Source organism: Nyctereutes procyonoides, unplaced genomic scaffold, assembly GCF_905146905.1.
Source record: "Nyctereutes procyonoides isolate TBG_1078 unplaced genomic scaffold, NYPRO_anot_genome, whole genome shotgun sequence".
In the NCBI taxonomy this organism is placed as follows: domain Eukaryota; kingdom Metazoa; phylum Chordata; class Mammalia; order Carnivora; family Canidae; genus Nyctereutes; species Nyctereutes procyonoides.
In genome coordinates this window covers 88,309,323-88,335,401 of record NW_026575125.1, presented here as the reverse complement: position 1 = coordinate 88,335,401, position 26,079 = coordinate 88,309,323, and the positions used below count along the sequence as shown (strand labels likewise).

At 36.6% G+C, this 26,079-nt stretch overlaps 1 protein-coding gene across 7 annotated transcripts in view; it reads left to right on the top strand.

Annotated features, from left to right (window-relative positions):
- The window catches only part of KLHL13 (kelch like family member 13), a 207,388-nt gene that overhangs the window by 131,046 nt on the left and 50,263 nt on the right, over nucleotides 1-26,079 (top strand). Inside the window, exon 1 of one of the 7 annotated variants that reach the window (XM_055337362.1) lies at nucleotides 2,827-2,906. The exons of the other annotated variants lie outside the window; for them this stretch is intronic. Within the exon in view, the coding sequence (XP_055193337.1) occupies nucleotides 2,827-2,906 (80 nt within the window). Of the gene's footprint in view, nucleotides 1-2,826; nucleotides 2,907-26,079 lie in introns of those variants that run through there. 7 annotated transcript variants of the gene reach the window in all.

The following is a 26,079-nucleotide window of genomic DNA, read 5'->3' as shown; positions in this document are numbered from 1 at the left end:
GCAAATTAATAGTGTAAAGTAGATTTCATGGACTATATTTCTACTTAAATGAATTATTTTTAAAGCCTTTGGCATAGTTGTTTACTTGTGAGAGATAGTTAAAAATGACTGCTAGCAATTTGTTGAAGCAGAAGAACTGAATAGAAATAAATGTTCATCATCAGATGTAAACTTTTAGGGTTTTGGGGTCTTTACGAGTGCTGAGGGTGGTGTGAAGGGAAAGCAGTCTTATTTTCTTTTTATGCTGAGCCAATATTACCATTGTTGGAGGGCCACAAAAGCAGGTTGTAAACATTAAGTGTAAGAGAAATCTACACTGGCAATTGACATAGATGATTTGGTGGTACTGATTGATTTCTTTGGAGCCTGAGCTTAGACAAAGATTATGTTTTTTTTTTAAGTTGATTGTTCACAGAAGAATAATAACTGGAGAACCTCTGCAATAAAGTGATCTTCACCTGTTTGTGGGGGGTTACCCCCTCAGAGATTTAAAAAAATCTACATTTACCCTATATACCACTCATAAATGTTGAGTTGACTTTCTACAGACTGAGTGAAATACTTTATTTTCCATGTTTTGATAGAGGTTTGGGGATCTTTGTTTTCAGAAGTTGTATTTGCAATTACTGCTTTGTAATAGTCTCATAAGCTGGAAAGTGGTTGAACTTCCTAAAACATCACCTTCTTGCTACATACAGCTAATTTGTAGCTTTTTTATATTTGTACATGTTTGACAATGATTCACGTTTTTGGAATGGAACATTCCAAACTTGGGGTGTGTGTGTGTGTGTGTGTGTGTGTGTATTTTATTCTGGGGGTTTCCAACAAGTTGGCACTGCTGATTGTAAAATATTGACTATGGTTTATTTGTTTTTTTAAAATAAATTTATTTTTTATTGGTGTTCAATTTACCAACATACAGAATAACACCCAGTGCTCATCCCGTCAAGTGCCCCCCTCAGTGCCCGTCACCCATTCACCGCCACCCCCCGCCCTCCTCCCCTTCCACCACCCCTAGTTCGTTTCCCAGAGTTAGGAGTCTTTATGTTCTGTCTCCCTTTCTGATATTTCCCACACATTTCTTCTCCCTTCCCTTATATTCCCTTTCACTATTATTTATATTCCCCAAATGAATGAGAATGTGACTATGGTTTATTTGTATTAGTGGTACTTTTTTAAAAAAAACCTTTTAAATGTAGTTTGCTCATTAAGGTATTAATAAATACTCCTCTCTGCTTCCTTTGAGATTTTTATGAGACTGTTTTGTGTGTGGATACTAAAAAGACAAAATATAATTTAACTTTTTAAGTTGCTTGCCTGGGCTTTTTTGGGGTGCTTCTGTATGATCGACTGAATAAAAATTATTTGTGAGTTAGTGATGGCTGATATCTACTTACTGTTTAATAAAGTTTATGCATTACTGGTCAGTCTTTCAAAATAAGCTTTCTCTCCATAGGTGCATGTATGTGTGTAGTGTGTGTACATACTGCATATACATGTATGGTTGGGTTTCATAGGAAAATGCTTTTTGCCTGAATATTGACGCGTTTCTTAAAGGAAGGTATTTGTGATTTCCTTAGCTAATTTCACACTGTACTTCTGGTATGTTAAATCCTATATTGTGGAATTTTTGAAAGTAGTTGCTTCCTATGGTAACGTTCATCTGTGCTTTTTGAATGCAAATGAGAAAGCCTCTTAAGGGACTAAATCTCAATCTTTTAAAAACCGGGAATAATTTGGAAAGAGTATCCGAAAGCCAGCTACTAAAGTTAGAAGTGTGAGTTTATTGTTTGCATACAGACTTGAAAGTAAATATGAATTTTGTCACGGCAGTGATTTTTTTTAAAAAAGGTAGTGGCTTCCGTGTGAAGGGTGGTCTGCTTTTACTGAGCTTGCAGTGGTGAAGGCGGGATAATTCTGTTTTTAGGTAGATGTAGAAGGGTGCTATGAAGGGAGATGTTTAGTGATGGCTACTTGCCGACATCAGAGGTAAAATTCTTCAGCCTGTAAATGAAGAGTTCAGTGTCATACCAGCCTCTCCTATTTTCACTTCTTAGAATTGTGTAGAAAATTTGTGAGTTTGGTGCTTTAAACAGAAACTTAAAACACCCAGTCATTTTTGGGGCACTTACAAGGCTGTTTTCTGGCAATATTTTAAAACAATATAGATGAACCATGTATTTGCCACTGCTTTCATGAAATACCTCAAGTTGCCTTTGACAGCAGCTTGAATTTTTCAATCTCCTTGTCAGTGGCTAACCCCTAGAGGTTACCGGACCTGCCGCTGAGCTTTGGAATGGTCCCTGCTGGACACCTGCTTGGCCAGCAGCATTGGTCTCTCCTCTAGGCAATTTGTGAGCTGCTTGAGGGTGGGGGGAGGAGGGAGGGGGCTGGAGGGGGGGTAAGGGGGAAGAGAAGAAGGGGAGGGCAGCATTGAATTAGATTGTTGATAGCGTCCCTCCGAGGACTGCTATTAAGAGCACGCTACTCTGTACTTCTCTGCTGCAGAAGACAGAGTGATATTCGTGTTACCACAGCATGTTGTAAATGTATGAGATTCTGCTCATCCTGCTTGGCTTGGAAATAAGAATAGGGAAAGGAGAGCAACTTGAATCAGAAGCCACTAGAAGAACGTGCAGAGTTCTGCAGCAGTTTATATTTGTTCTTACATTTTGCCTTCTTCTAACTGGAAAGCAGAGAGACTGGCATTTTTTAAACGGGCTTTTCCCATAATGGCATTCTTGTATTGTGTGGCCAGAGCTTGCACAGGAGGAAAGCGGGCTGCTGAATTTAGTCACTGATCTCTATTAGCTGTGGCCTAAGGCTATGCTGAGGTTTATATCCCATTTGTATTGTTGCAGCTCAAAAGAAGAATGTTCAGAGGATGACAAGTGTATTCTGAGTAGGTATGTTGTTTCATTTTCATATGAAACCCATCTATTTTTTTTCCTGCTACTATTGGTCAGAAATCAGGTTAATAGGTGCAGAATATAGTACAGTGCTGCAGTATCCCCGATAAGGTAGAACAATGGTAATGCAAGCTTAAAACAACAACAACAAAATAAAACCCCAGCTGCTTTTATTAAATAAAGCTGCATTGTGTGGTCTGCACAGTGCAGTCTTAAAAAAAAAATACTGCAGTCAACGCTTTCCTAACGAGGTGGCACTATTGTTGAGTTAGAACGATAGAATCATCATATTGCTTTAGGGGACAGGAGGATTTAAGGAGGTACCTTGCAGCCCTATTTTACAGATTGGAGGCATCGGTGTAAGGGCACTGGCAGGATCGCTTGCTTGTTCTTCGCGGCAGCCGCTGCTGTGTCAGTACAGTGTGGAATGGAAGTCCTAGTTGGTAGTCTGTTATGGAAACGCTGCTTACTGTTATTGTAGTACCGTGGTGACAACATGCCATTGAAATGGAAAACGAGCTCTCCTGCTATCTGGAAATTCCCAGTTCCTGTGCTTAAAACATCCAGGTCAACTCCACTTTCTCCAGCATACATGTAAGTGAGAGAAAAGAGGATATTGAAGTGGGGTTTCATTCATGAATCAACCTTGTGGCAGAAGGGGGTAAAAATCCCAAACAGCGACATCCCCAAACCCACAAGAGTATAAAAATCTCAAGCTGGTTTATCATTAAATATATTGGCATGCCCACATTTTACCTTCGGTTGCTTGTCCTAGGAGCTTATTTTCATTTAATGTGCTTAATGATAATTGGATTACCAATGTAAAAGTCTAAAATGTATACCTAAGGAAATGCCTAAGGATAGGCTTTAATCTTTTTACACTGGTTGGATTTTGTTTTGAATTTTTGTCTATCTGAAATATTGAAGATGACTTCTTTTGTGTAGTGGCACAAAACACTGCTGGTGATTGATGCTGGTGTGGTGTTAAATAGGGAAATGCTCTCTATTAATTTTTGGGTGAATTTGAAACATTTGGAGTTAACATGTTGATCAGAAAATGAGTCTTTTAACCAGGACTTTTATACTTGAGTTGTGAATGAATATTAGTAAGTTTGATGTTAATATCTTTCCCAGTTTTATAATTCAGGTTCTGAAGTGTAAGTTCAAATTTGTGCAAATTATAGTTCTATGAATAGTTGTATACATACATGGAGTTGAAAAGCGTGTTCTGCCCATGCCTGTTTTAGAAATTTATTTTAAGTAAATATATACTAAAATATATTGGGAAGTCTTACTAGAATTTTTGAAAATCTTAGTTTTTAAATTCGCAAACTGTTGCCTTAGAAACAAAATCCAGAAATATAATAAAATATCCTTTAAAAATATTGTCTGTGATCCTTTTTTTTCTCTTGGTGAAGGAAGGCATAAGGGAGAGCTAGACCTTTTTTTATTTTTTAAATATTAGTACGAGAAAAGCTTTTAAGTAAAAGCATGTTTTAACTGTTTTTCCTTTACAATAGGAAAGATGTGGAAAATTGTTCCTGCTTCAGGTTAATTGTGTGTTTAGAAAGCCTGGTGAGTTGCCATTTTATTAGTTTTTGTTTTATATGAGGTTCAGATGCACAGTGGTGTCTTAATCTGGTTCTTTAAAAGGCTTTCAGCTGCTGAGGAAGTGTGCTGGTGCTCTCAATCCAAAGGAAGCGATTCCCTAGAAAGCGTTGAAAAATGAGGACATTTCAGAGTGAAATTCTGTCATCATGTCATTTTCAGATTATTATGTTCTTCCTTAGAGATGCTTCAGGTGATTTTTATCTGTTTGCTTATTTTACTTTTCCTATAAAGTTAAAATTGTAAGTTATGTTTGTAAAAAAAAAAAAAAGAAAAAAAGATCAGCTATATTTGTTTCTCAAAAGCTGAATTTGTCAAAAGCACAAATTAATGGAGGTGACAAGTTAATGGAGGTGCAAGTTAATGGAGCTCCTTCAAATAATTTGAGAAAATGAGATGTGCCTGTTGACTTTATCTTAGCTGGTGAGAAACGAGCAAAGATTTATCAAAAGCAACTTTACTGTAAAAACAAAAGAAAACATACACACCCCAAAACTTAGAGAATCGTAAGGTACAATTAATAATGGCTATTAATGAGTTAGTATTTCTACTGTATCTTACTATACAGAAGATCCAAATTGTAGCTCCTACCGCAGCTGGTTTGTCAATTTTTAGAGATGGTTAAAAAATATATATATTGTATTAATTCATACTAGCCAAAGGCTCAGATACAGCTTAATACAGCATCTCTAATGAATTGCTTTCTTCCTTTTAAGTACTCCTCTCTTTGACCTGATGATATGAGTGAATTGACATAGATGGTAGAAGCTAGAAAATACCACAGATCTTGCATGTTGATGTTGATTGTTGGTGGTACACAGAGGTGGAATGGGAAACTATATTTGAAGGGCAAGCATTAGGTTACACCAGTTTAGCATTGTGACAGCCTGTTATTAAATTGACCTTAACTTATTTTTCTTTATAAATAAACTAATATAGGGTTTTAAATATTATGTAAATGCACACAGGGAAAATATGTTAAATATAGGAAAAGACGAGGTTGGCAAATTTAAATCAGGTTTCTAAATACATTGCTTAGTTTTTGACTGTTTTAGGTTGGAGTTCATTGTCTTACTTGGCCAGAAATAAAAAATATCATGTGGAACATGTTATTCTCATCAGTACTTCTTTATATTCCACAACACTTCTACACACACAAAATGATACTTAAATTGAGCGTAATTTTTGCTCTCAGAAATCACAAAGACTAAATTAGAAAACTGGGTCAGTAACATTATATTTGCTCTCACAGTTGTTGGGCTGGCAAATGCGGGTTAAATGGTTTATTTGTGTGTTTGGGTCGAAAGTCTTTGCCTTGAAATGGAGTAGTTCTGATTTTTTGGTCAATCATGAATATTTTAGAGTTAATCCATAAAATTATGTCTAAACGTGTAAAATATTATCTGGAATATATAATTCTTGACAGTTCACAGAAACATCTTTTTGTATGTTTGCTTGAGTAGCATCAGTATTGGTTTGTAGTGTTTTGTCATTATTTATGGTGATTTGTCAAATAACACACTCTGTGGTTTTCCTTGAATATATGGGTCGTTTTTCAAAGACTGAGATTTCGATAACAATCTTTTTGGCTGTAGTAAAACTGTGCTGTAATAATCGAGCAAGTATGGAAAAAACCTAAAGACTCTTTATGGTCTCATTCCCAGCCCAGGGTAGGTACTGCTTAGCTGGAACTCCTCTGTCGATGCTGGAGATAGGGCAGTGCTGCTACTCCCGGGAAAGGTACAACAGACAACATTGTACTTCCTGCAAACATTGAACACAAAGGCTGTGTTTCCCTCGTGGATTTTAACACCAAGTTTGCCTTCTTTCTGCTTGTTTAAAGCTTGAGTGATAGGGGCAACCTCTCCATATATTCAAGAGTGATTGATGATAAGGACAATGTTTATGATGGTATTAAGGAAAATCATTTCTTATGTGGCATAAAGTGCTCTTCAAATTGTGTTATCATATGATTCAGGAATAGTGGGAATACTTTAAAGGCAAAAGATTTAGGAAAACAATCCTTTGGCCTTCAGGTAGCTTGATTACCAAATGCTTAATCTACCAAATGGGTAGATCTTGTGTTCCTTCCGCATGGTGGTATGCGATCCCTGTGGAATTCTAAGGGACCATCTCAATAGAAATCTGGGTGACGTGTTTGTGTTACACTCTGTTCAGGAGTAGGTTGAAGTTCAGCTTTAGCCTGAGGGAGGATCTCCTGGTCAGTGTAAACTGAATTAGTAAAGACTCTGCTCCTGACAGGTGTGAACCATATAAATTAACCTGTCGTTTTGCCTAAATTAATAAAGCTGAAAGGGCAGTCACATCTAAGTGGTTTTCTGGTATTTTGATATTCACTGTTTTAAAACAGCAAATGGTTCCTTCAGGCTAATGTTATATGGTTAATGTATTGTTAGTTTCTAAGGGCATGCTGGAATAGAACAGGATTAGCATTAGCAATCCTTTTATCTTTTTTTTCACAAGCTGTAAATTTTGATAATAATGGTGTGGCAATAAAGAGGAAGACAATGGGTAGGAATTAAACAGTGCAATGTAACAGTGAGTTTGCTAGCAAGACAGACGCGATGCAATGTTTTCCTTAGAATTTTACCTTTCGAGCGTAGAATGAGTATTAGTGGATTAGATTTGTGCCCCTTCAGCTAATGCACTTGCATTAGGTCAGCTTCCTGTTTACAGCTATTTTGTTTAATATGTAAAATAGTTGGTGGTAAATAATCAACAGCACAGTATTTTATAGCAGTTGTTTTCTGTCATTGTATCATTAAAGTTCAGTATCTAGATTTCCTGAGAAAAGGTTGTGCAGAAAAGATTGTGTATAAGTCTCTCTTGTTTATGGGTGATTCAAAAAAGAGAACAAATAAAAATAGGCATTTTCTAAATTTGACATGTTTTCTATACTCTAAGATTGTCTTTTTTTCTAATTTGGTGATTAAAACAAAACCTCGTGGTTTTAGAAATCATTTATTTGACAAAATACTTATTAAATTGATAATGTCAAATTAGAAACGAATATATGTAGCTACTTACACAGTTACCACATACATAAACTTTTATTTCTGTCTGCTTAATTTGTTTTTACTAAATGCTCACTCTAACGAAATTACGTGGAGAAATAACATAAACGGCGCCAAAGAACAATTTAATGTGAATCTGTAACTTTGGTGGCATGTTTGGGAATTTCTATTGCCTGAGCTTACAGAAGGGCTAGCTTAACACGCATTAATGGAAAACCATAGAGATAAGTGTGACCTTAGAGGTCATTTAGAGAATCCAAACCCCCTTTAAAGCAGGAATTCTTTCTGCAACACCTCTGAAAGATGGTAATACGCATTCTCCTTGTTCCCTGTCAGTGACAGAGAGCTCACTACCTCACCATGGCTGTACCTCTCACTCGTGTACAACTCTTCCCTGCATTAAACAAAATCTTTTATCTCCAGATCTTTGTGTAGCCTTTTGGAGCTATATAGAAAAATATCTATTTTCTGTATTACATACAAGCCTGGAAATCTCTTTCTTTAACCGTCACTCGTATGACATCTTTTCCAGACCCTTCACTCTGCTGGCTGTCCTCACCTGGCCCATTTTTTTTTTCATTTTAATCTTTATACAAGATACTATGTCTGAATGCAATGCTCCCTATGTGGTACGACTGGAAAACACTTTTCTCCTTTAATATAGATATTCTGCTTGTCTTAGAGCCCAGGATTATATAATTTTTAATCACAGGATTCACTGTTCCATGGTGAATTCAAGTTTACAAACTTACTTTCTGGAGGTTGATGACTAGATGGCTTGCCCTTCCTAGTCAGCGTTTATTCTTTTAGCTACTTCAGAATTTTTAGTCTGGGAAACCCGGTGTGTGCAAGTGAAGTTAGAATTTGGTTTTAAAGCCAATTGTGTGTGTGTTTTAAAAGATCTCTTGAAACCATTTAATGTTACTGAAGAATACCGCAGAAAAGAAACTTGCAAGACAGAAAGCTAGTATTTCTGCTGCTTTCAGAAATTTTCAAGAATTTTACTTGTCAAGAATTTACCTAGATTCATTGTTTTTTCCTACTTTAATGTGACTTCCAAGTACCCCTCAAAACACTTGCCCCAGAGGGAAGAAGCAGAAATGCAAATCTCATACCCTCGTGGGAAGTCTGGAGGTGCTAAGAATTCTAAGGATTCCAGACATTCTGCTTGAAAGTTAGAATATTTAGATGAGAAGCTGAGTCGGGCTGAGTGAGGAGGAGGGGAAAGAAAGAAGAAATAGGCAAGATTTTGTGTTAATGACTTTAACTTGTGGTTAAGGAGTCAAGAATTATAAGCACTGTGCATGATGTATTTTAAATTGACATGGCAGCCACATAGTCTTGTTTTATTTCCTCAAGACTGAGAAAGGCAGTGTCAATGTGAGATTCTTGGGGAATCGGTACATAAAGAAGTTGCTGAGTAATCCATTTTTGAAAGTGCTTGCTCTTTTTCACTCACCTTGTATATTGACTTTATAATATTCAGAATTACTTTCTGTTATGTACCAGGCATAACTCTGCTGGGCATTAGGGATATAGTTCTTGCAGTCATTCAAAATAACTATTTTTCCATCTGATCTTTATTCACGAACAATTAAATTGCTTAATTTATTTTACTGGCATGAAAAATTCTGATTTAAGATAATCAGGTTGTTTTGGTTAATGTACTTTCAGTATTGATAGTGGATTTAATGGGAATGAAAACACTATAGAAGAGAAATGTGTCTGGGCTAAATATGAAGACATGAATTGAAAGTGCGTATCAGATTTTATTTTTTAAATTTTCTTAAGAGATTTTATTTTTAAGTAATCTCACACCCAACCAACGTGGGACTCGAACTCACAACGCCAAGATCAAGAGTCGCATGCACCACCAACTGAGCCAGCCAAGGGTCCTAAAAATAGATACCAGATTTTAAGGTGCATATTACACAGGATAGAAAGTGACCCAATTTATGTTTAAACTTGATAGTAACCTCTTTAAACAAGAGGAATGGAATACCACCCTGTAAGTTGGACAGGGCATAGGTGCTTTCTAATGCATAAGTGTACAATTTTACCTTTCAAGCAGCAATGATTTGATCCTGCTCTATAGGGTGTAATCTTAATGAAAAATCAAATTTCAATTATAGTAAAATATTTTCAGTGGTTTGACTTTCCATGATGAGGATATATGTTGTTTCTATACAGTATTGCCTCATTTATGGTATGGTAAGATAAAAGCACCTCCAACTTGTTGGAGAGTACTTTGTAGGATATGGTTCAATAGAGAAAAGCAATAACTTATCTTTCCCTAAGAAAAAGGTAAATAAAAACAACTTTCAGAACTCCAGGAGCTTAAAACTCTAATCTAGCCTGTAAAACAATATTATAGACTTCATATAAGATGTATTTGTTTGCAGTTTTTAAAAACTGTCTTGGTTTATCAGAGCTAAATAGAATACACTTTGTTGAGTGCTACTATAAGAATGCTAAGCACTGTGCAGGCTGCTCCCCAACACTCTTTAAGAGTAAAGTCTTTTCTGTTTTACACCTGAGGGCACAGTGGTTCAGAGAGGTTAATTAACTTGCTCAATAGTACACTTCAAGGAAGAGGTGAAGTGAGAATTCAAACTCAGGTCTGCTTGATTTCAAAGCTCTTAACTTCTCTAATGACATTTTGATTTTTGTCAACTTTTGCTACTTTCATGCCAGCTATGAATTAGATAATATCTCACTAGGATTAGGAGAACAGAAGTATGACAGATGAGGTAAGCTGTTTTGAACTGAGTGGTGGTATAAGAAGTCAGCTCTGCTTGGCCATACCATCAAGTGGTGAAGTTTTAGGAAAATACTGGGGCAATTATCTTTACTTGTTGATATGGTATCAGGATTCACTTCCCAGTTTCCCATTTGTCTTGAAGCACTGTTCTACCTTTGTTGGCTACCCACGTTTTTTCCCCATGGGAATTAGCCACCGTGGACAGTACTCTAGCTCTTGTGCTCTTTTCAGTACTTTCCTAGGGTATTACCCAGTCAGTATGTTAAGTATTTTCTTGCCCACATAATTGTCCCTCGCTTAATTGTATGCAAGCACTCAAAAAGAACTCTGTATTAGTGTTCTTGCTGCCATAACAAATTACTGGGTTAAAACATCACTAATTTATTACATTACAGTCTTTTAGTTCAGAAGACTGGTATGGGTATCACTGGGCTAAAATCAAGGTGTTAGCTCAGCTGTGTTTGCATCTGGGGCTCTAGGAAAGAATACATTTCCTGCTCACTTTGGGTCATTGGCAAACTCAGTTCTTCACAGTTGTGGCATCACCAAGGTTCCCATCTCCTTGCTGGCTGTAAGCTGAGAGTTGATCTCAGCTTCTAGAGGCAGCCTGCATTTCTTGGTTTGCAGCTCCCTTTCTCCATCTGCAACACTGACAACGGCAAAAGTCCTTTTCACATGAATCTTTTTCTCACCCACTCTTCTGCCTTCCTCTTCCACTTCTGAGAACTCATGTGATTAGAATGGACCCACCTGGATAATACAGGAGTGGTTGTACAAATTTTACATTTTTATCACTAAGCCAAATTTATTAATCTCTAAACCAGTGGCTTTGCTCTTGAAAATTATAATAATTCAAACAAAACGAGGCAACTCTTAAACTCTGCTGCAATGGTGATTTCCTGGAAGTCTTACTAAGAAGTAGAATTCTTCAGGCATGGCATTATAATCTGCAGTTGTGATGAAAGTATCGTAAAAACAAGTTCTACTGTTAGAACTTATTTTATGCTCCAAGTCCTGTAAAATAAACACAAATATATTGTGTACATCAATTTTGCAAGTATACACAAACACATAAAATGCAGATGTGGCTTAAAACTAAGATGCTAATCATTTGAAACTTTATTTTTGGGGTGCTTGGGTGGCTCAGTCGGTTAAGTGTCTGCCTTCTGCTCAGGTTATAACCTCTGGGTCCTGGGATTGAGCCCCACATCAGGTTCTCTGCTCAGCAGGGTGTCTGCTTCTTCCACTCCCATTCCCTCTGCTTGTGTGTACACATGCTCTATCAAATAAATAAATCTTAAAAAAAACCTTAATTATTGATTTGACTTCTTAAAATGCAGGCTTTTTTGAGATGATTTGCATGATCCAAGTCTCCTTTTAAAAGCTAATAAGCGGGATCCCTGGGTGGCGCAGCGGTTTGGCGCCTGCCTTTGGCCCAGGGCGCGATCCTGGAGACCCGGGATCGAATCCCACATCGGGCTCCCGGTGCATGGAGCCTGCTTCTCCCTCTGCCTATGTCTCTGCCTCTCTCTCTTTCTCTCTCTGTGACTATCATAAATAAATAAAAAAATTAAAAAAAATAAAATAAAAGCTAATAAGCATTAGTGCCACTTTTTAAAAAAAATATTTGAGAGAGAGAGAAAATGCACAGGAGGAGGAGGAACAGAGGGGGAGAAAGAAAATCTCAAGCAGACTCTGCTGCGCTGGGAGCCAGATGTGGCACTCATCACGACCTGAACCAAAACCAAGAGTAAGGCGCTTATCTGACTGAGCCACCCAGGTGCCATAGTGCCACCTTTTGAATAAAATCATGGAGTTCATTTTCTTAATCAAGTTTTATGTAACAAGCAGAAACAGAATTACTCCATTGATATTAGAGCTATCTAAAAATTTCTAAAATGAGGGCAGCCCGGATGGCTCAGTGGTTTAGCACCGCCTTCAGCTCACAGCATGATCCTGGAGACCCTGGATCAAGTCCCACGTCAGGCTCCCTGCGTGGAGCCTGCTTCTCCCTCTGCCTGTGTCTGCCTCTCTCTGTCTTTCTCTGTGTCTCTCATGAATAAATAAATAAAATCTTTTTTAAAATTTCTAAAATGAGTGCATTATACAAGTTGGTTGATGCTGACTGTATTCTATTGTACTGATGAATTGAAGAAAACATTTCAAAGGACTCTGCACTCCTTCCCACTTTCTCAAAACATTTTCATTTTATTTGGAACATTATTCAGAATTAGATAAAACATGGAGGCTATAAGAAAGTAATATTTAACAACTACAAGGTCCTCACATGTCCCTGGAAAGTCATCCAGATAACATAAGTTATGGAGAACCTTTAAAAGATCGTCAAAAGGTATTTAAAATTAGCTGGCATGGGGTGCCTGGAGGGCTCAGTTGGTTAAATGTCCAACTCGATCTCAGCTCAGGTCTCAATCTTGGGGTCCAGAGTTCAAGCCCTGCATTCAAGCTGCATGCCCAGCGTGGAGCCTGCTTTTAAAAAAATTAACTGGTGATGGCATACAATTATGTGACTGTTGCCATGCTTATGCCATTCAGTACTTGCTGTAGAGGAAAACAGTGAAATTTGCATGTTACTTCGTTAACATCTATTGTGTGAAATAGGAACAGTAAAACAACAAATGAGGACAATCAGTTATTGAGCATTAAACTGGATTCTTCAGCATGTCAGTATGGCTGGAAAAGTCCCCTTTCTGAACTTGGAGGTGAGTGTGGGAATGTTCTGAACTCAGCACCAGTTATTTAACTCTCTGAACACTGTCTGCTCTCTATTATGGAAGGTATAGGGGCTTGATTGAATTTTTTATTTAAAAGGCTTGGATAGACACCGAGGCTCCTTCCACAGTTTGGCTATTGTGGATATTGTGGCTATAAACATCGGGGTGCAGGTGTCCTGGCGTTTCATTGCATCTGTATCTTTGGGGTAAATCCCCAACAGTGCAATTGCTGGGTCGTAGGGCAGGTCTATTTTTAACTCTTTGAGGAACCTCCACACAGTTTTCCAGAGTGGCTGCACCAGTTCACATTCCCACCAACAGTGTAAGAGGGTTCCCTTTTCTCCGCATCCTCTCCAACATTTGTGGTTTCCAGCCTTGTTAATTTTCCCCATTCTCACTGGTGTGAGGTGGTATCTCATTGTGGTTTTGATTTGTATTTCCCTGATGGCAAGTGATGCAGAGCATTTTCTCATGTGCCAGTTGGCCATGTCTATGTCTTCCTCTGTGAAATTTCTCTTCATGTCTTTTGCCCATTTCATGATTGGGTTGTTTGTTTCTTTGGTGTTGAGTTTAATAAGTTCTTTATAGATCTTGGAAACTAGCCCTTTATCTGATAGGTCATTTGCAAATATCTTCTCCCATTCTGTAGGTTGTCTTTTAGTTTTGTTGACTGTATCCCTTGCTGTGCAAAAGCTTCTTATCTTGATGAAGTCCCAATAGTTCATTTTTGCTTTTGGTGTCCATCGAAAGATGAATGGATAAAGAAGATGTGGTTTATGTATACAATGCAATATTACTCAGCCATTAGAAATGACAAATACCCACCATTTGCTTCAATGTGGATGGAACTGGAGGGTATTATGCTGAGTGAAATAAGTCAATTGGAGAAGGACAAACATTATATGGTCCCATTCATTTGGGGAATATAAATAATAGTGAAAGAGAATAGAAGGGAAGGGAGAAGAAATGGGTAGGAAATATCAGAAAGGGAGACAGAACATGAAGACTCCTAACTCTGGGAAACGAACTAGGGGTGGTGGAAGGGGAGGAGGGCGGGGTGTGGGGGTGACTGGGTGACAGGCACTGAGGGGGGCACTTGACGGGATGAGCACTGGGTGTTATTCTGTATGTTGGCAAATTGAAAACCAATAAAAAATAAATTTATTATTAAATAAAAATAAATAAAAGGCTTGGATACTATATTTTACAGCACTAACATTTGGGGAAGGAAACATCATGAGAATGATAGGTTATAGGTCAAGCTCCATTGGGTATTCATGGGCAGCTGGACTACATTAGTGCTTATCCCATCTCCTTGTCCCTCCTCTCTCCCCCTTTCCCTTCCCACATTAAAGTCTCTCCCTGCAAGTGTTTCAAGAAATTCTAAATTACCTTTTCTTTTCATTTACAACTTGCCCTATAACATCTTGTGTGTTCACTTTGTTTCTTTGGTTTCAAAAACATAGTGCTTTTTACTGCTCAGTGGGATAAGACCATGCCATCTTAAAAAGAATATACTTATTGGGGTACCTGGCTGGCTCTGTCAGTAGAACATATGAGTCTTGATCTTGGGGTCCTGAGTTCAATTCCTACATTGTGTGCAGAGCTTACTTTAAAAAAAAAGAGCATAATCATATCAAGGGAGAATTCTTTGAGTCCAAGAGCTGGAAGGAACCTTACAAATTACTCTTAGTCATACCTTTATAACCTTGAAAGAGAATGTGATATTTATGTTGGATCACTTTTCCTTCATGCATGTTTGCATTTGATGAGTCAATCTATTCTTAATTTATATTTCCTTTTTATTATTTTATACTAATCCATCAATTGTATTACAAATTAATGTTTAAGACTAATACAAAAGCCTCAACTAGATTTGTCTTTATAGATAGGATTACATTGGAGCTTTTCTGTTGTCTTCAATTAACTCACTTAATTCCTTATTAACTCACTTAGTTTGACCTAGCTTTACTTTGAATGGACTCACAAAATATTTGAAACAATTTTGAAGAGTGTATGGATGATCTAGGTTGTGAATAGGCTATCCAGCCCCTTAGCATCACCAAACTGAAGCAATTTTCATTCATTATGAGCACTTTCCTACAAAGGTTGTATGTGTATAATCATGTCTGAATGATTCATGGCTAAACAAAAGCCCATGGAATTGGAACCAACATTTTGATCTTAAGTAGACTGGAGACGTGGATCACCAGAATATTCTTCATAGACATATTGCTGCACTATATAGACAGATGCAATTAAAAACTCCCTCTTTTTCAAATGACGTGGTGTGATCTGGGACCAACAATCTTTTAAAATGAAATAATAGGGGATCCCTGGGTGGCGCAGCGGTTTGGCACCTGCCTTTGGCCCAGGGCGAGATCCTGGAGACCCGGGATCAAATCCCACGTCGGGCTCCCGGTGCATGGAGCCTGCTTCTCCCTCTGCCTGTGTCTCTGCCTCTCTCTCTCTGTCTGTGTGACTATCATAAATAAATAAAAAAATAAAAAAAACTTATTTAAAAAAAATAAAAAAATAAAAATTCTTTAAAAAAATAAATAAAATGAAATAATAGTAAGGAAAGTTAATGTTATTTCTGTTGTTTATTTGGTCCTTATATGCTATAAACAAATGGATACACTTCTGTACTAGGGAGCAAAGTTTGCAATTAGGTTTGTTACCATGGTTTATATGAATTATGCAACATGGTATTCGTTAGTAGATAATGGTGAGAATTTATTATTTTTATATCATTTAATCATTTGGATAGTAATTATTTCTTTTACTGTGATTTCTTTACAAGCAAGTGTCCTGCTTACTATTTACCTATCTTCTAGTGCAGTGTCTGGCACATAGCAGATGCTCCATAAATGCTGAGTTAGATAAATGAATTTAGAGAGAGTAGTTTTTAGGTCTGTAGCCCTGTGCAGATCATTTCACTTAAGAGTGTTGAATTTCTTCATTTGATATACGCAGTAATCTAACATATCACAGTCTCATTAGAGAGTAAGTTATGCCTATCTTTCCTATGAAAAAAACTAATCCAAAATTCTGATTCTATTTCTTGCTTGCTGATAAATACCATGATGCTAGCACAGACTGAAAGTAATTTTAGTAGAAGCAATTTACCAATGACCAGAATACTTTAGTCATGGTTCATCAAATAGTAATTTGATAAAGGAAATAAGATTATAATCTGTTCCAAGACTGCAGCTACTCTTAAACTTAAGAGTTATTTGACTATGTTCACATACCCTTTACCATAATGGGAAAAACTATTTTAGACAAATTTATGTTTTAAAGCTAGTATGCTCACACTTAAATGATAACATGTTTTGTGTGTGTAATTTGAAAAAAGGAATGACAGGCTAGGAAAAAAAGGAACTCTGACTAGGGTTTAGGAGACATGAATTTAAGATTAGCATTCAAAGAATCATCCATATTTACTTCTTAATTGTTTTATATTTAAAAGGGCTTCAGCCTAATTGCAAAGTTTTAGCAAATATTAGATTTAAATTAAGTAAATTTTCCTTTTATCAAAAATGTTTAAAATATTCTAGATATGTCTCCTGAGGCAAGGGAAACACAAGAACAAACTGATGGTTACCAGAGGGGAGGTGGGCAAGGGGGTGGGAAGAAATAGGTGAGGGGATTAAGAGTATACTTGATAAGTACTGAGTAATCTATGGAACTGTTGAATTGCTATATGGTACACCTGAAACTAATATAACAGTGTATATTAACTACACTGGAATGAAAATTTAAAAAGTAAACAAAGGGTCACCTGAGTGGGTGACCTTTCTCCTTCTGTCCCTTCTCCCCACGATAGATAGATAGATAGAATGAATCTTAAAAAAATAAAAATGTTTAAAATAAATGGTTCTATTGGTTAACAACAGAAATAAGGCATACCTGTTACTGTGTATGAAAACAACATACTCTAAAATAAAACAATTGATAGTTTGCGAATGGATTTGGGTTTTTATATTCTAATTATTAAATATATATTTATTTTGAATTATTTGCTGGAATGTATATTAGGTTAAGGAGGGTTAATCAAAGAAGCCTTGAGCCCGAGTGTGGGATTTGGCTTTTGTTCAGGAAGCAGTGAGGAGTCATTGAATACTTTTGAGCAAGGAAGTAACTTTCAGAGTTATAAATACAGACACAGTATGTGAAGTAACTATGCTTTGACAAATACATAATTTATATTAATAACCAAATCCAAGTAAGAAGCAATAGATGCCAGAAGTGTGGTGTAGGGGCAGTGACAGTGGAAAGAAGTGAAGGATAGGAGCATACTGGAGAGATATTCAGTAGTACTTTGGCAGTTGACTGGACATAGGAGATTGGGAAGAAGCAGGAGTCAAAGATGACTGAAATATTTTGATGGTAACGATTTTCTTCTAGAATCCAAACTATCCTATCTATGGCACTCTTGAATGCATGACTCTTTGATTCCTGAACTTTCTTTGATTCCTGAACCTTCTGTCTGACCAAGCTTCCCAAAATGATCATTAAGAACGTAGTCTGGGGCGCCTGGTTGGCATAGTCTGTGGAGCGTGTGACTCAGTCTTGGGGCTGTGAACTTGAACCCCATGTTGGGTAAAGAGATGGCTTAAAAATAAAACCTTTAATAAAAGAAAGTAAATAAAATCTTTAAGAACTATGTAGTCAAATTTGTTTCCAGTGAAAGTACATTTAAATAAACCAGTTCTTTCATTAAAGTGGGATCTATGAAAAGATTAAATTTTGGAGATTTAAAATGACTTACTGCTTCAAGAAAGAGCTGGTGTAGATGGAGTGAGTGAGGGAAGTAGCATTTAGAGTAGCACTTTCCAACTAACAGGGCAGACTTTTAGCACTTTGACTCTTTGCTGTCCTTACCTACTTGGTGACTCTCCCCGTCTCCTTCTTACCTATACTCCTAGAGTCAGAAATTTTAAATTGGGATGCAAAACACTGAGTTAAAAGACTGTAGGAAGGAAGGAAAGGAAGCTTCTCTCTTCTTGCTTAATATCCCTCTTTCCTGTTTATCTCAAACAAAACAAGGCAGTACTTTATTACTCCTTCACTATTCATAGCTAGCTTCTGCAAAAAACACACACACACACACACACACACACACAGTCTGAAATGCTCCAATTATCTTCTATTTAAAGCTCCCACTTAGTGGTACCTGGGTGGCTCGTCAGTTAAGCATCTGACTCTTGATTTCAGCTCAAGTCATGATCTCAGGGTCATGAAATTGAGCCCCACATCAGGCTCTGAACTCAGCATGGAATCTGCTTAAGAGTCTCGCTCTCCCTTTCCTTCTGACCCTCCCCATACTCATGCACATACAATCTCTCTCTCTCTCTCTCTCTCTCTCTCTCTCAAAAAAAAATAAGTCTTTAAAGAATAATAAAATACCCACTTAGGGGACTGGGAAATGTGAATGTTTGACACCTACTGTGTCATGCTATTTAAATATGATCTGCCTCTACCCCTTTGGAGTCCCACCCATGACACGTACTCTATTTAAACCCAAAGTCCTAATTTTCCTAAAAATAAACATCTTGGCCCCCAAAACTTCATTTCTACTCTTATGATACTTGAATGTATAGATAGGTGGGTGGGCTATAAATGACAGTTAAAGATATTTTGCATCTCCTAACAACTTGAGAAATTAAGGTAGGTAATGGTTATGTCAGCATAGTATAAGAGGGATAACTTAAAGTCTTCTAACAACATTTTATGAAAATAAACCACCTTGTGGCACCTGGGTGGCTCAGTCAGTTTGGTGTCCAACTCTTGATTTTGGTTCAGGTCATGATCTTGAAGTTGTAAGATTAAACCCCAAGTTGGGCTTGCAAGCTGGACATTGATCCTGCTTAAGATTTTCTCTCTCCCTCTCTGTCTGTCCCCATCCCCACGCTCTCAAAAAAAAAAAAGAAAGAAGAAAGAAATCTTAATGGTGACACAGATGCATACAAAATAGAAAATAATTTTAATGTGAAATATTATGTGAATTTGGCTCTTTGTTTCCATTGGCTCCATATCTGAGATGAGCTTGAAAGAACAATCCTAAGTGTGATTCCCAGATTCATTGGGTTGAGGGTCTATCCTTTGATACTTTTTTTTTGTATTACCTTGCTCTGAAAAATACTGGCTGCCATATTAAAACATTGATTTGATTATATCACATTAAACATGCTGTAGTAAAACATGATTGATTTGATACTGAAATTTTTACCATATTCATTGAAATAATTAGAGATCCCTCTAGGTCCTTGCAAAATCGAGGTTGAGATTTGTTACATTTATTACAAGCTTTGAAGACATAGAGGCAGTGGGACTCAGAGCTGCCAATTATAATTCTTAAAACCCAAGTGCAATTGGTTATTACTTTGTAAGTTTAAAAGTCTTACTCTTTGGGTTTTTTGTCATGTTTCCTTTTGAAAGAGAAATAAACATTCTCTTAAGATCTGGTCATGAATTATTGACTTTATGAAGTTGAATATAACTAGGAAATTCAGAGAAGACAGAAATGGATAGTATTTTTACCACTTGATTAATGATTCTTCTGTTCCCAAAGAGACTTGTCTCAGTGATTTCTAATTGGTTTTGAGTTTGTGGAATATGCCTTTATAATAAACTCAAAAATTGGATAACTTGGATGTTTGAATACTTAATAAACTGACATTTTAGGCAAGTGTAAGCCCAATTCGTTAACACGCTCTTCCATTGAAATGTACCATAGCTCAATAGGCAAATTCCAAAGTTGGTGGGCTACAGATAATAGAAATAAAATGGTTAACTTTGGTTAGCAAATCTACTGGGAACAAAAGCAAAAAGCTCCTTTAAAGAAAATTGACCAGGGTATTAGAGCTCCCATTCTAGTTTCTTCATCTGGGGAGTGAAGAAGAAAGCATGCTTTCTGCCTTAGGTACATACAGCTAGACTTCTCAATGGCAGAGCTGGTACTGACTGTAGGGTGGATCATTTTTCTATAGGGCTTACGTGGGGCCAGAGGATCATAACTATTATTTTCTCTGTGTCCTGGGAAGGGGGTTATTGACAATGATAGGAGCACATGCCGTTTTCCCCAACTCACATGTACATATTGCTATCTCCCTATACAACTATCTCTTGTGGACTCTCTTACCTTATATGACTTCTTAGGGCAAGGGAGCTTTGACTTAGTTATTTTATATATAGTAAGTATGGAATCAGCATTTAGGAATTCATTCTTTTGCTTACTCTTTTCTCTCTAATTCAGGTGTATATGTCTGTATCTATCCATATCTTTTATCATAATATTAAGAAATGTGAAGAATGAGAAATAGTATATGAACCAAGTTTCTAAACAGGAGAGTTTCAGTATCAAGGAAACTTGATATAGTTTCATTGGTATATATGAATTTTAAAAGATGAAGAAAGACTAAAGTATTGAAATATGGTAGATAGAGGGAACAAACATTAAATTTAAAGTTTTTCAGGGACAGGATTCAGAGATTTGGTGCAAATGCTTTATGCATTGGATAATTAACTTTCATCCTGTCATACTTATCTAATGGAGTATCATTTGTCATTCCATTTGTTTAGCCCAATTCCCTCATCTGTGCTGTAGAGCTATTTCTGTGATAGTGATGGGTGGCTTTGGAATTCAGAATCCGTTCCTTTAAATGTTGATATTGGTAATGTAAAGTTCTCCCTAAATTTGACCTAAGTTATATCCTAAGATAGGCTGCCTCTTTACCCTGTAAGCAAGCGTTGGGAGAATGGCATGAGAGACTTTTTAGCATTGGTATTGTTTTTATGGAAGTGGTAAAAGGGTAATTTTAGCCTAAATTAATCCAACCAAAAAATTACTTTCCTTTAACAGAACGTGTATTTCTGAAATCTTCCTTGTATTTATAAATTAAGCATTGAAATGACAACTGCTTAGGGCCTATTTTTTGTGTTTTTTTTTTTTGTTGTTGTTATTGTTTTCGTTTTTGTTTTTGTTTTTTTCCAGGCTTGGTGTCAGAGGGAGCATTGTGGGCTCTGGGATAAGACTCCAGTTCAAATCATAGTTGCCAGACTCATTGTGAAGCCTTAAACTCTCTGAGCTTCAGTTTTGTATCTTTAAAATGGGATTGCTATGAGGATTAAGTAGCTCAGAGAATATGTCTGGCACAGTGCCTCTTACACAGCAGGTGCTGGCTAAACTATCTTATTCCTATGTTAAAACTGACACCAGCTACTTATTAATGTGATTTTATTTTCAATATGACAGAAATGTGCATATAGAGAAGATTTATTACTTTAGTAAATCATTTTGCAGTCTGACCCTATCACCTTGAACCTAGAATTTTTCTCTTTTGTGGATTCTGGTATTTTTTCAGCACAAAAGAAAGCCTTGGAAAGCTTAGCCTCTATTTTATATCCTATATGCTAGAGATTTCCATTAGCGAATTCATTGCAAGTTGATAATAAGGCATTTATATTTGAGTCATTAAAAAATACAAATAACTAACCAAAGCATTATCTTTCTTGATTTCTTTCAGGCAAGTACCTCAGTAAGAGCTATATTTTCTATTGTTTCTTAAACAGCAGTTAATTTATGCCATATTAAGAAAAGTCACTATTATATTTGTAATTTCTTTATGTAATGATTCTGTAAATGACATTTTAGTTGGGACAGGTCTTTAAAATATTTGAAGTTTTTATGTTTTTTTCTTTCTTTAAATGAAAATACCAGGCTTATTTTATACGTATTTCATTACTTTATAAGTTGGATTTTTCTTTCTGATTTTTAAAAAACAATTTCTTGGTTTTTTTTTTTTGTAATGGAAGTTGAGTGAAAGAGAATGTGTGTGTGTGTGTGTGTGTGTGTGTTTGTCTTGTGTATCATTTAGTTTTTGTTTGGGGAGGGTGAAGGAGGATAGTTAAGATTCTAACTTTTGTGAGGTAGGAAGGTTATTAAGATCTTTAGAATTCAATGCAGTATGCATACTCTGAATCTATAGAAAAATCTATGGGAAATAACTCCTACCATCTTAAGTTTCTAATTTATTTCTTAAGGGTGGAAGGAAATACCTTGACAGATTTAGCACTCAAATTCAAATGAGTATGAAAACAGGTGGCTAAATTTCTCCTCCACCTGCCATGCAACTTTATCACAAGAAATGTTTCATTGAGCAAATGCCTCAGCTAGCAGACACTTCTCTGTTTCAGAGCAGAAAAACAAATGGAGGGGGAGTACTTCTTTGAAGAAAACCTTTTTCTTGATTTTCTTTTTAAATTGTGAGTGTGACAACTATGTATTTTATTTTTCTGGGGGATGGGTGGTGGAAAGCATGAGTCAATGCCTTGATTAACCAACCCAATTTGTTGTCTTGTTATATACCATTCATGGCTTTCATTTTTGTTCTTACTTTTGTCTTGTTGTTGCTGTCCTTGTGTACTAACCCACAGGTGCTGACTTTCAGTTACAATAATATTATTACTCTAAGAAATTATGATATTTGTATAATGCTTCTAACAGTAACTTAGAAACCCCTACTCTTTTGTCACAGTGGAATTATGTTATTAAAATTGTTAATACAACATTGTTGGGGCACCTGGCTGACTCTGCCGGTGGAGCATGTGACTCGGTCTTGGGATTGTGAGTTCAAGCCCCACATTGGGTACGGAGATTACTTAAAAAAAATGAAATCTTAAAAAAATACACTGATAGGTTTAACCACTTTGTAATATAATGGTAGCAAGCAAAAAGAAGTATACTATGACGCTAATTGAAAACTAAATAGAGGGATCCCTGGGTGGCGCAGCGGTTTGGCGCCTGCCTTTGGCCCAGGGCGCGATCCTGGAGACCCGGGATCGAATCCCACGTCGGGCTCCCGGTGCATGGAGCCTGCTTCTCCCTCTGCCTGTGTCTCTGCCTCTCTCTCTCTCTCTCTCTCTCTGACTATCATGAATAAATAAAAATTAAAAAAAAATTTAAAAAAAAAAAGAAAAGAAAACTAAATAGAGAAAAGTTAAAGGTGTTATTCATATACTTGTACCTTTGTAGCTTTCTTGGATTCACCCCCCGCCCCAAAAATAAAAAATATAGGAAAGTACAGAAAACACTTTGACGACTAGTCTGAGACTCTTGGGCAGCACCTTTTCCCTGTAAGTCACACATTCCTCTAGCATCTTTCATACATAGCTCTCTTAAAGTGCTGTTCTTCATTTGATGGGAGCAGGAAGTGAATGTACCAGTGCATGGGTTGGTGCATAGAACATCTCCGCCAAAAGCAGTTGAGTGTTTCATGTGTTTTCATGCTAGTAATTTCAAAAAGCACTAAAATGTCCCCTTTTCCTCGATGATGGAATCTGACCTCATCTCGCTTTCTGTATAACATGATCTGGTGCTTGCAGTGATAGAAAGAGACTGAGATGGGCATTTCATCATTCATCAAGCTGAGACCTCATTTTTAAAACACAAAAGTACTCATTTCAGTGGATTGGGTGTTATTTTTTTTCTTTTTTTTCTTCTTTTGTCTTTCTTTCTTTCTTTCTTTTTTTCTTTCTTTCTTCTTTTTTCTTTCTTTCTTTCTTTCTTTCTTTCTTTCTTTCTTTCTTTCTTTCTTTCTTTCTTTCTTTCTTTCTTTCTTTCTTTCTAATGGAGTGTTGGAAGACTGAGGCTTTGGAGCCAAATGATGTAATTGTGAGATATTCTTTCCTTTCTCCATTACATACCAACAAACCTAATTGCTATGGTGAATTCCGAGAGTATGGGTTCTTTATAGAACATGTACCAAACTATTGACCTCTACAGAACTATTCACTATAGAAAACATATTTCAACCAGATTGACAGACCACTCTTGCTGCAGCCTGTCTACCAAGTCAGATGTGTAATACACAATCCTTCATTGTCCTGGTGTTCACTATAAACAGAAAAAAATGTGTCTGTTTGATGATTTTTAAAACTTAAAAAGATCCATTTGGGTGAACAGTACCACGTAGACAGCAGGGGCTTAATATATGTTTGCACTAGCAATTTGTAAAGTATATCTCAACTCTTTAAGTTTACAGTTTAAAGATGGAATCTTTGCTTTAATTTGCATATTCTGGGATATTCATGAGGCTAAACATTTTTTTCTCTGTTAGCCATTTCTACTTGTATCTTTATGAATAGTGTACTCATATCATGTACACGTTTCCCTTGGGGGTGATTTTAAATTATGGAAATTTTTTAGGCAAATTACAATGTTAGAATCACCCTGTTAGCACGACAAGGGCTTAGACTTTATTTCTTTTGTCTTCAAATAGCAATGCAAAGAAATACCATAGTTTGTATATGTTCAATTTGACCACCTTTGCAGTGCTTTTGGTAAAATGATCAGATAGTGCTTCAGTCCCTACCCTAATGCTCTTTGAAAAAGTAGTTGTTCTCTTTGAGCAGGCACAGTTAAAATGATTCGTGTACACTTTGTAAAAGATTGCTTTTGTGCTCTGTGGTTGGTCATTGTTAAGAAAATAAGATGTGTCCAGTGGCAGTGGGATGGGATGGAGTGGCCCAATAGCAATATACAGACATAGGAAAAAGATTTGATTTCTGAACAGAAAATTGATGAACATACTCTCTTTCATGAATAAATTTATGGCATTGATGACGTGAGACTATTTAGGCAGAGTTTGCTTGATTCATGTAAAAGTGAATCCAAATAAGTCATTGTTTTTGTAGAACTATGAAATTATTATTTGTACATGAATTTACAGAGAACAAAAGCTTTCCTGCACAATTGTCTTATAAACTTCAAAGCCATTATCTACTTATCTACTATAAACACTTGATTGTTCAGATTGTGGGGCTGGAGGAAACAGAGGTATGTTACTGTTAGGTCGTCTTGGAAAAATTAATGGTAATTAATAACCCTACTGTGTTTCTTACAACCAACATTAGCCTCATGTAGTCAACACTCAGACTGGGAAGTAATTTAGAACATGAAATTGCTTTAGAAAAATTTTCCTAACTAGGTTAATCCCTCTCTATCAAAGTTTCTCAATCTTGGCACTCTTGACATTTTTGCCTGAATACATCTTTGCCATGGAGAACTTTCCTGTGTGTCGGTGAGATGTTTAGCAGCATCCCATTAGATGAAGGTAGCATGTCCCCCCCTTGTGACAATGAAAAATGGCCCCAAACATTGCCAGACCTGGGGAGGGGAGAAACAAAATCCCCTTGGTCCTCTAACCCCTTTCTGAGAACCACTGGTCTTTATATTGCTTTTAACCATATGATTGAAAAATAGTACGATTTTTAAAATGTTGTTTGTTCTTAGAATTACTCAGATAATCATTCCTTTAAGGATAGTTTGATATATTTGTGGCCTGGGCTTTGCAGAGAGGTTTTACCTCCTTGCAGTGTTAAAAAACAGTGCTCTTCATATCCAGTCAGTAAACTTAATGAAAAGGAGATAGAAGAGAATATTGAATCTGCTGAAAAGGTTGACATGGCATGTATTGTTACTGATGCAGAAATAATAGGGAATGTTCTGAATGTTAAAAAGTCAAAGTATGTTGATAAAAAGTCATGAAGAAGACGATTTTAGTGAAGACTTCTTCAGCATTTGGAGTAATTAATTAGAAATCCAACCATATTATCTTGCCAAGAAAGGGTTGCATTTTCACATTCTGCTTTTCAATTTTAGGAGCTAGAGACAAATGACAAGTAAACAAGTTGTTATCTGAGGTTTCTTAAAAAAAATCAATTTCCAGGGTTTGTCATAGGCACAGTGTGGCTTCAGCTTTATTCCTGTCCCTTTTACATCTGTGGTTCTATAAAAATGATAACTGATGGTCATTGAAAGCACTGAGTGAGAAAGAGATGTCCACAAAAATGAGATTCTGTGTTCATTCAGATGACATATGTTAAAATTCTCATGTACTAGGTTCTGTGCAGGGAATACAGAAAATAATAAAACATTCACTTGGATATTTCCTTAAAATAATTCTGTGTGAATGGAAATTTTCTGGTTAGGAATACCAATCACGATTAGTCTATTTCCCACTTTTCCC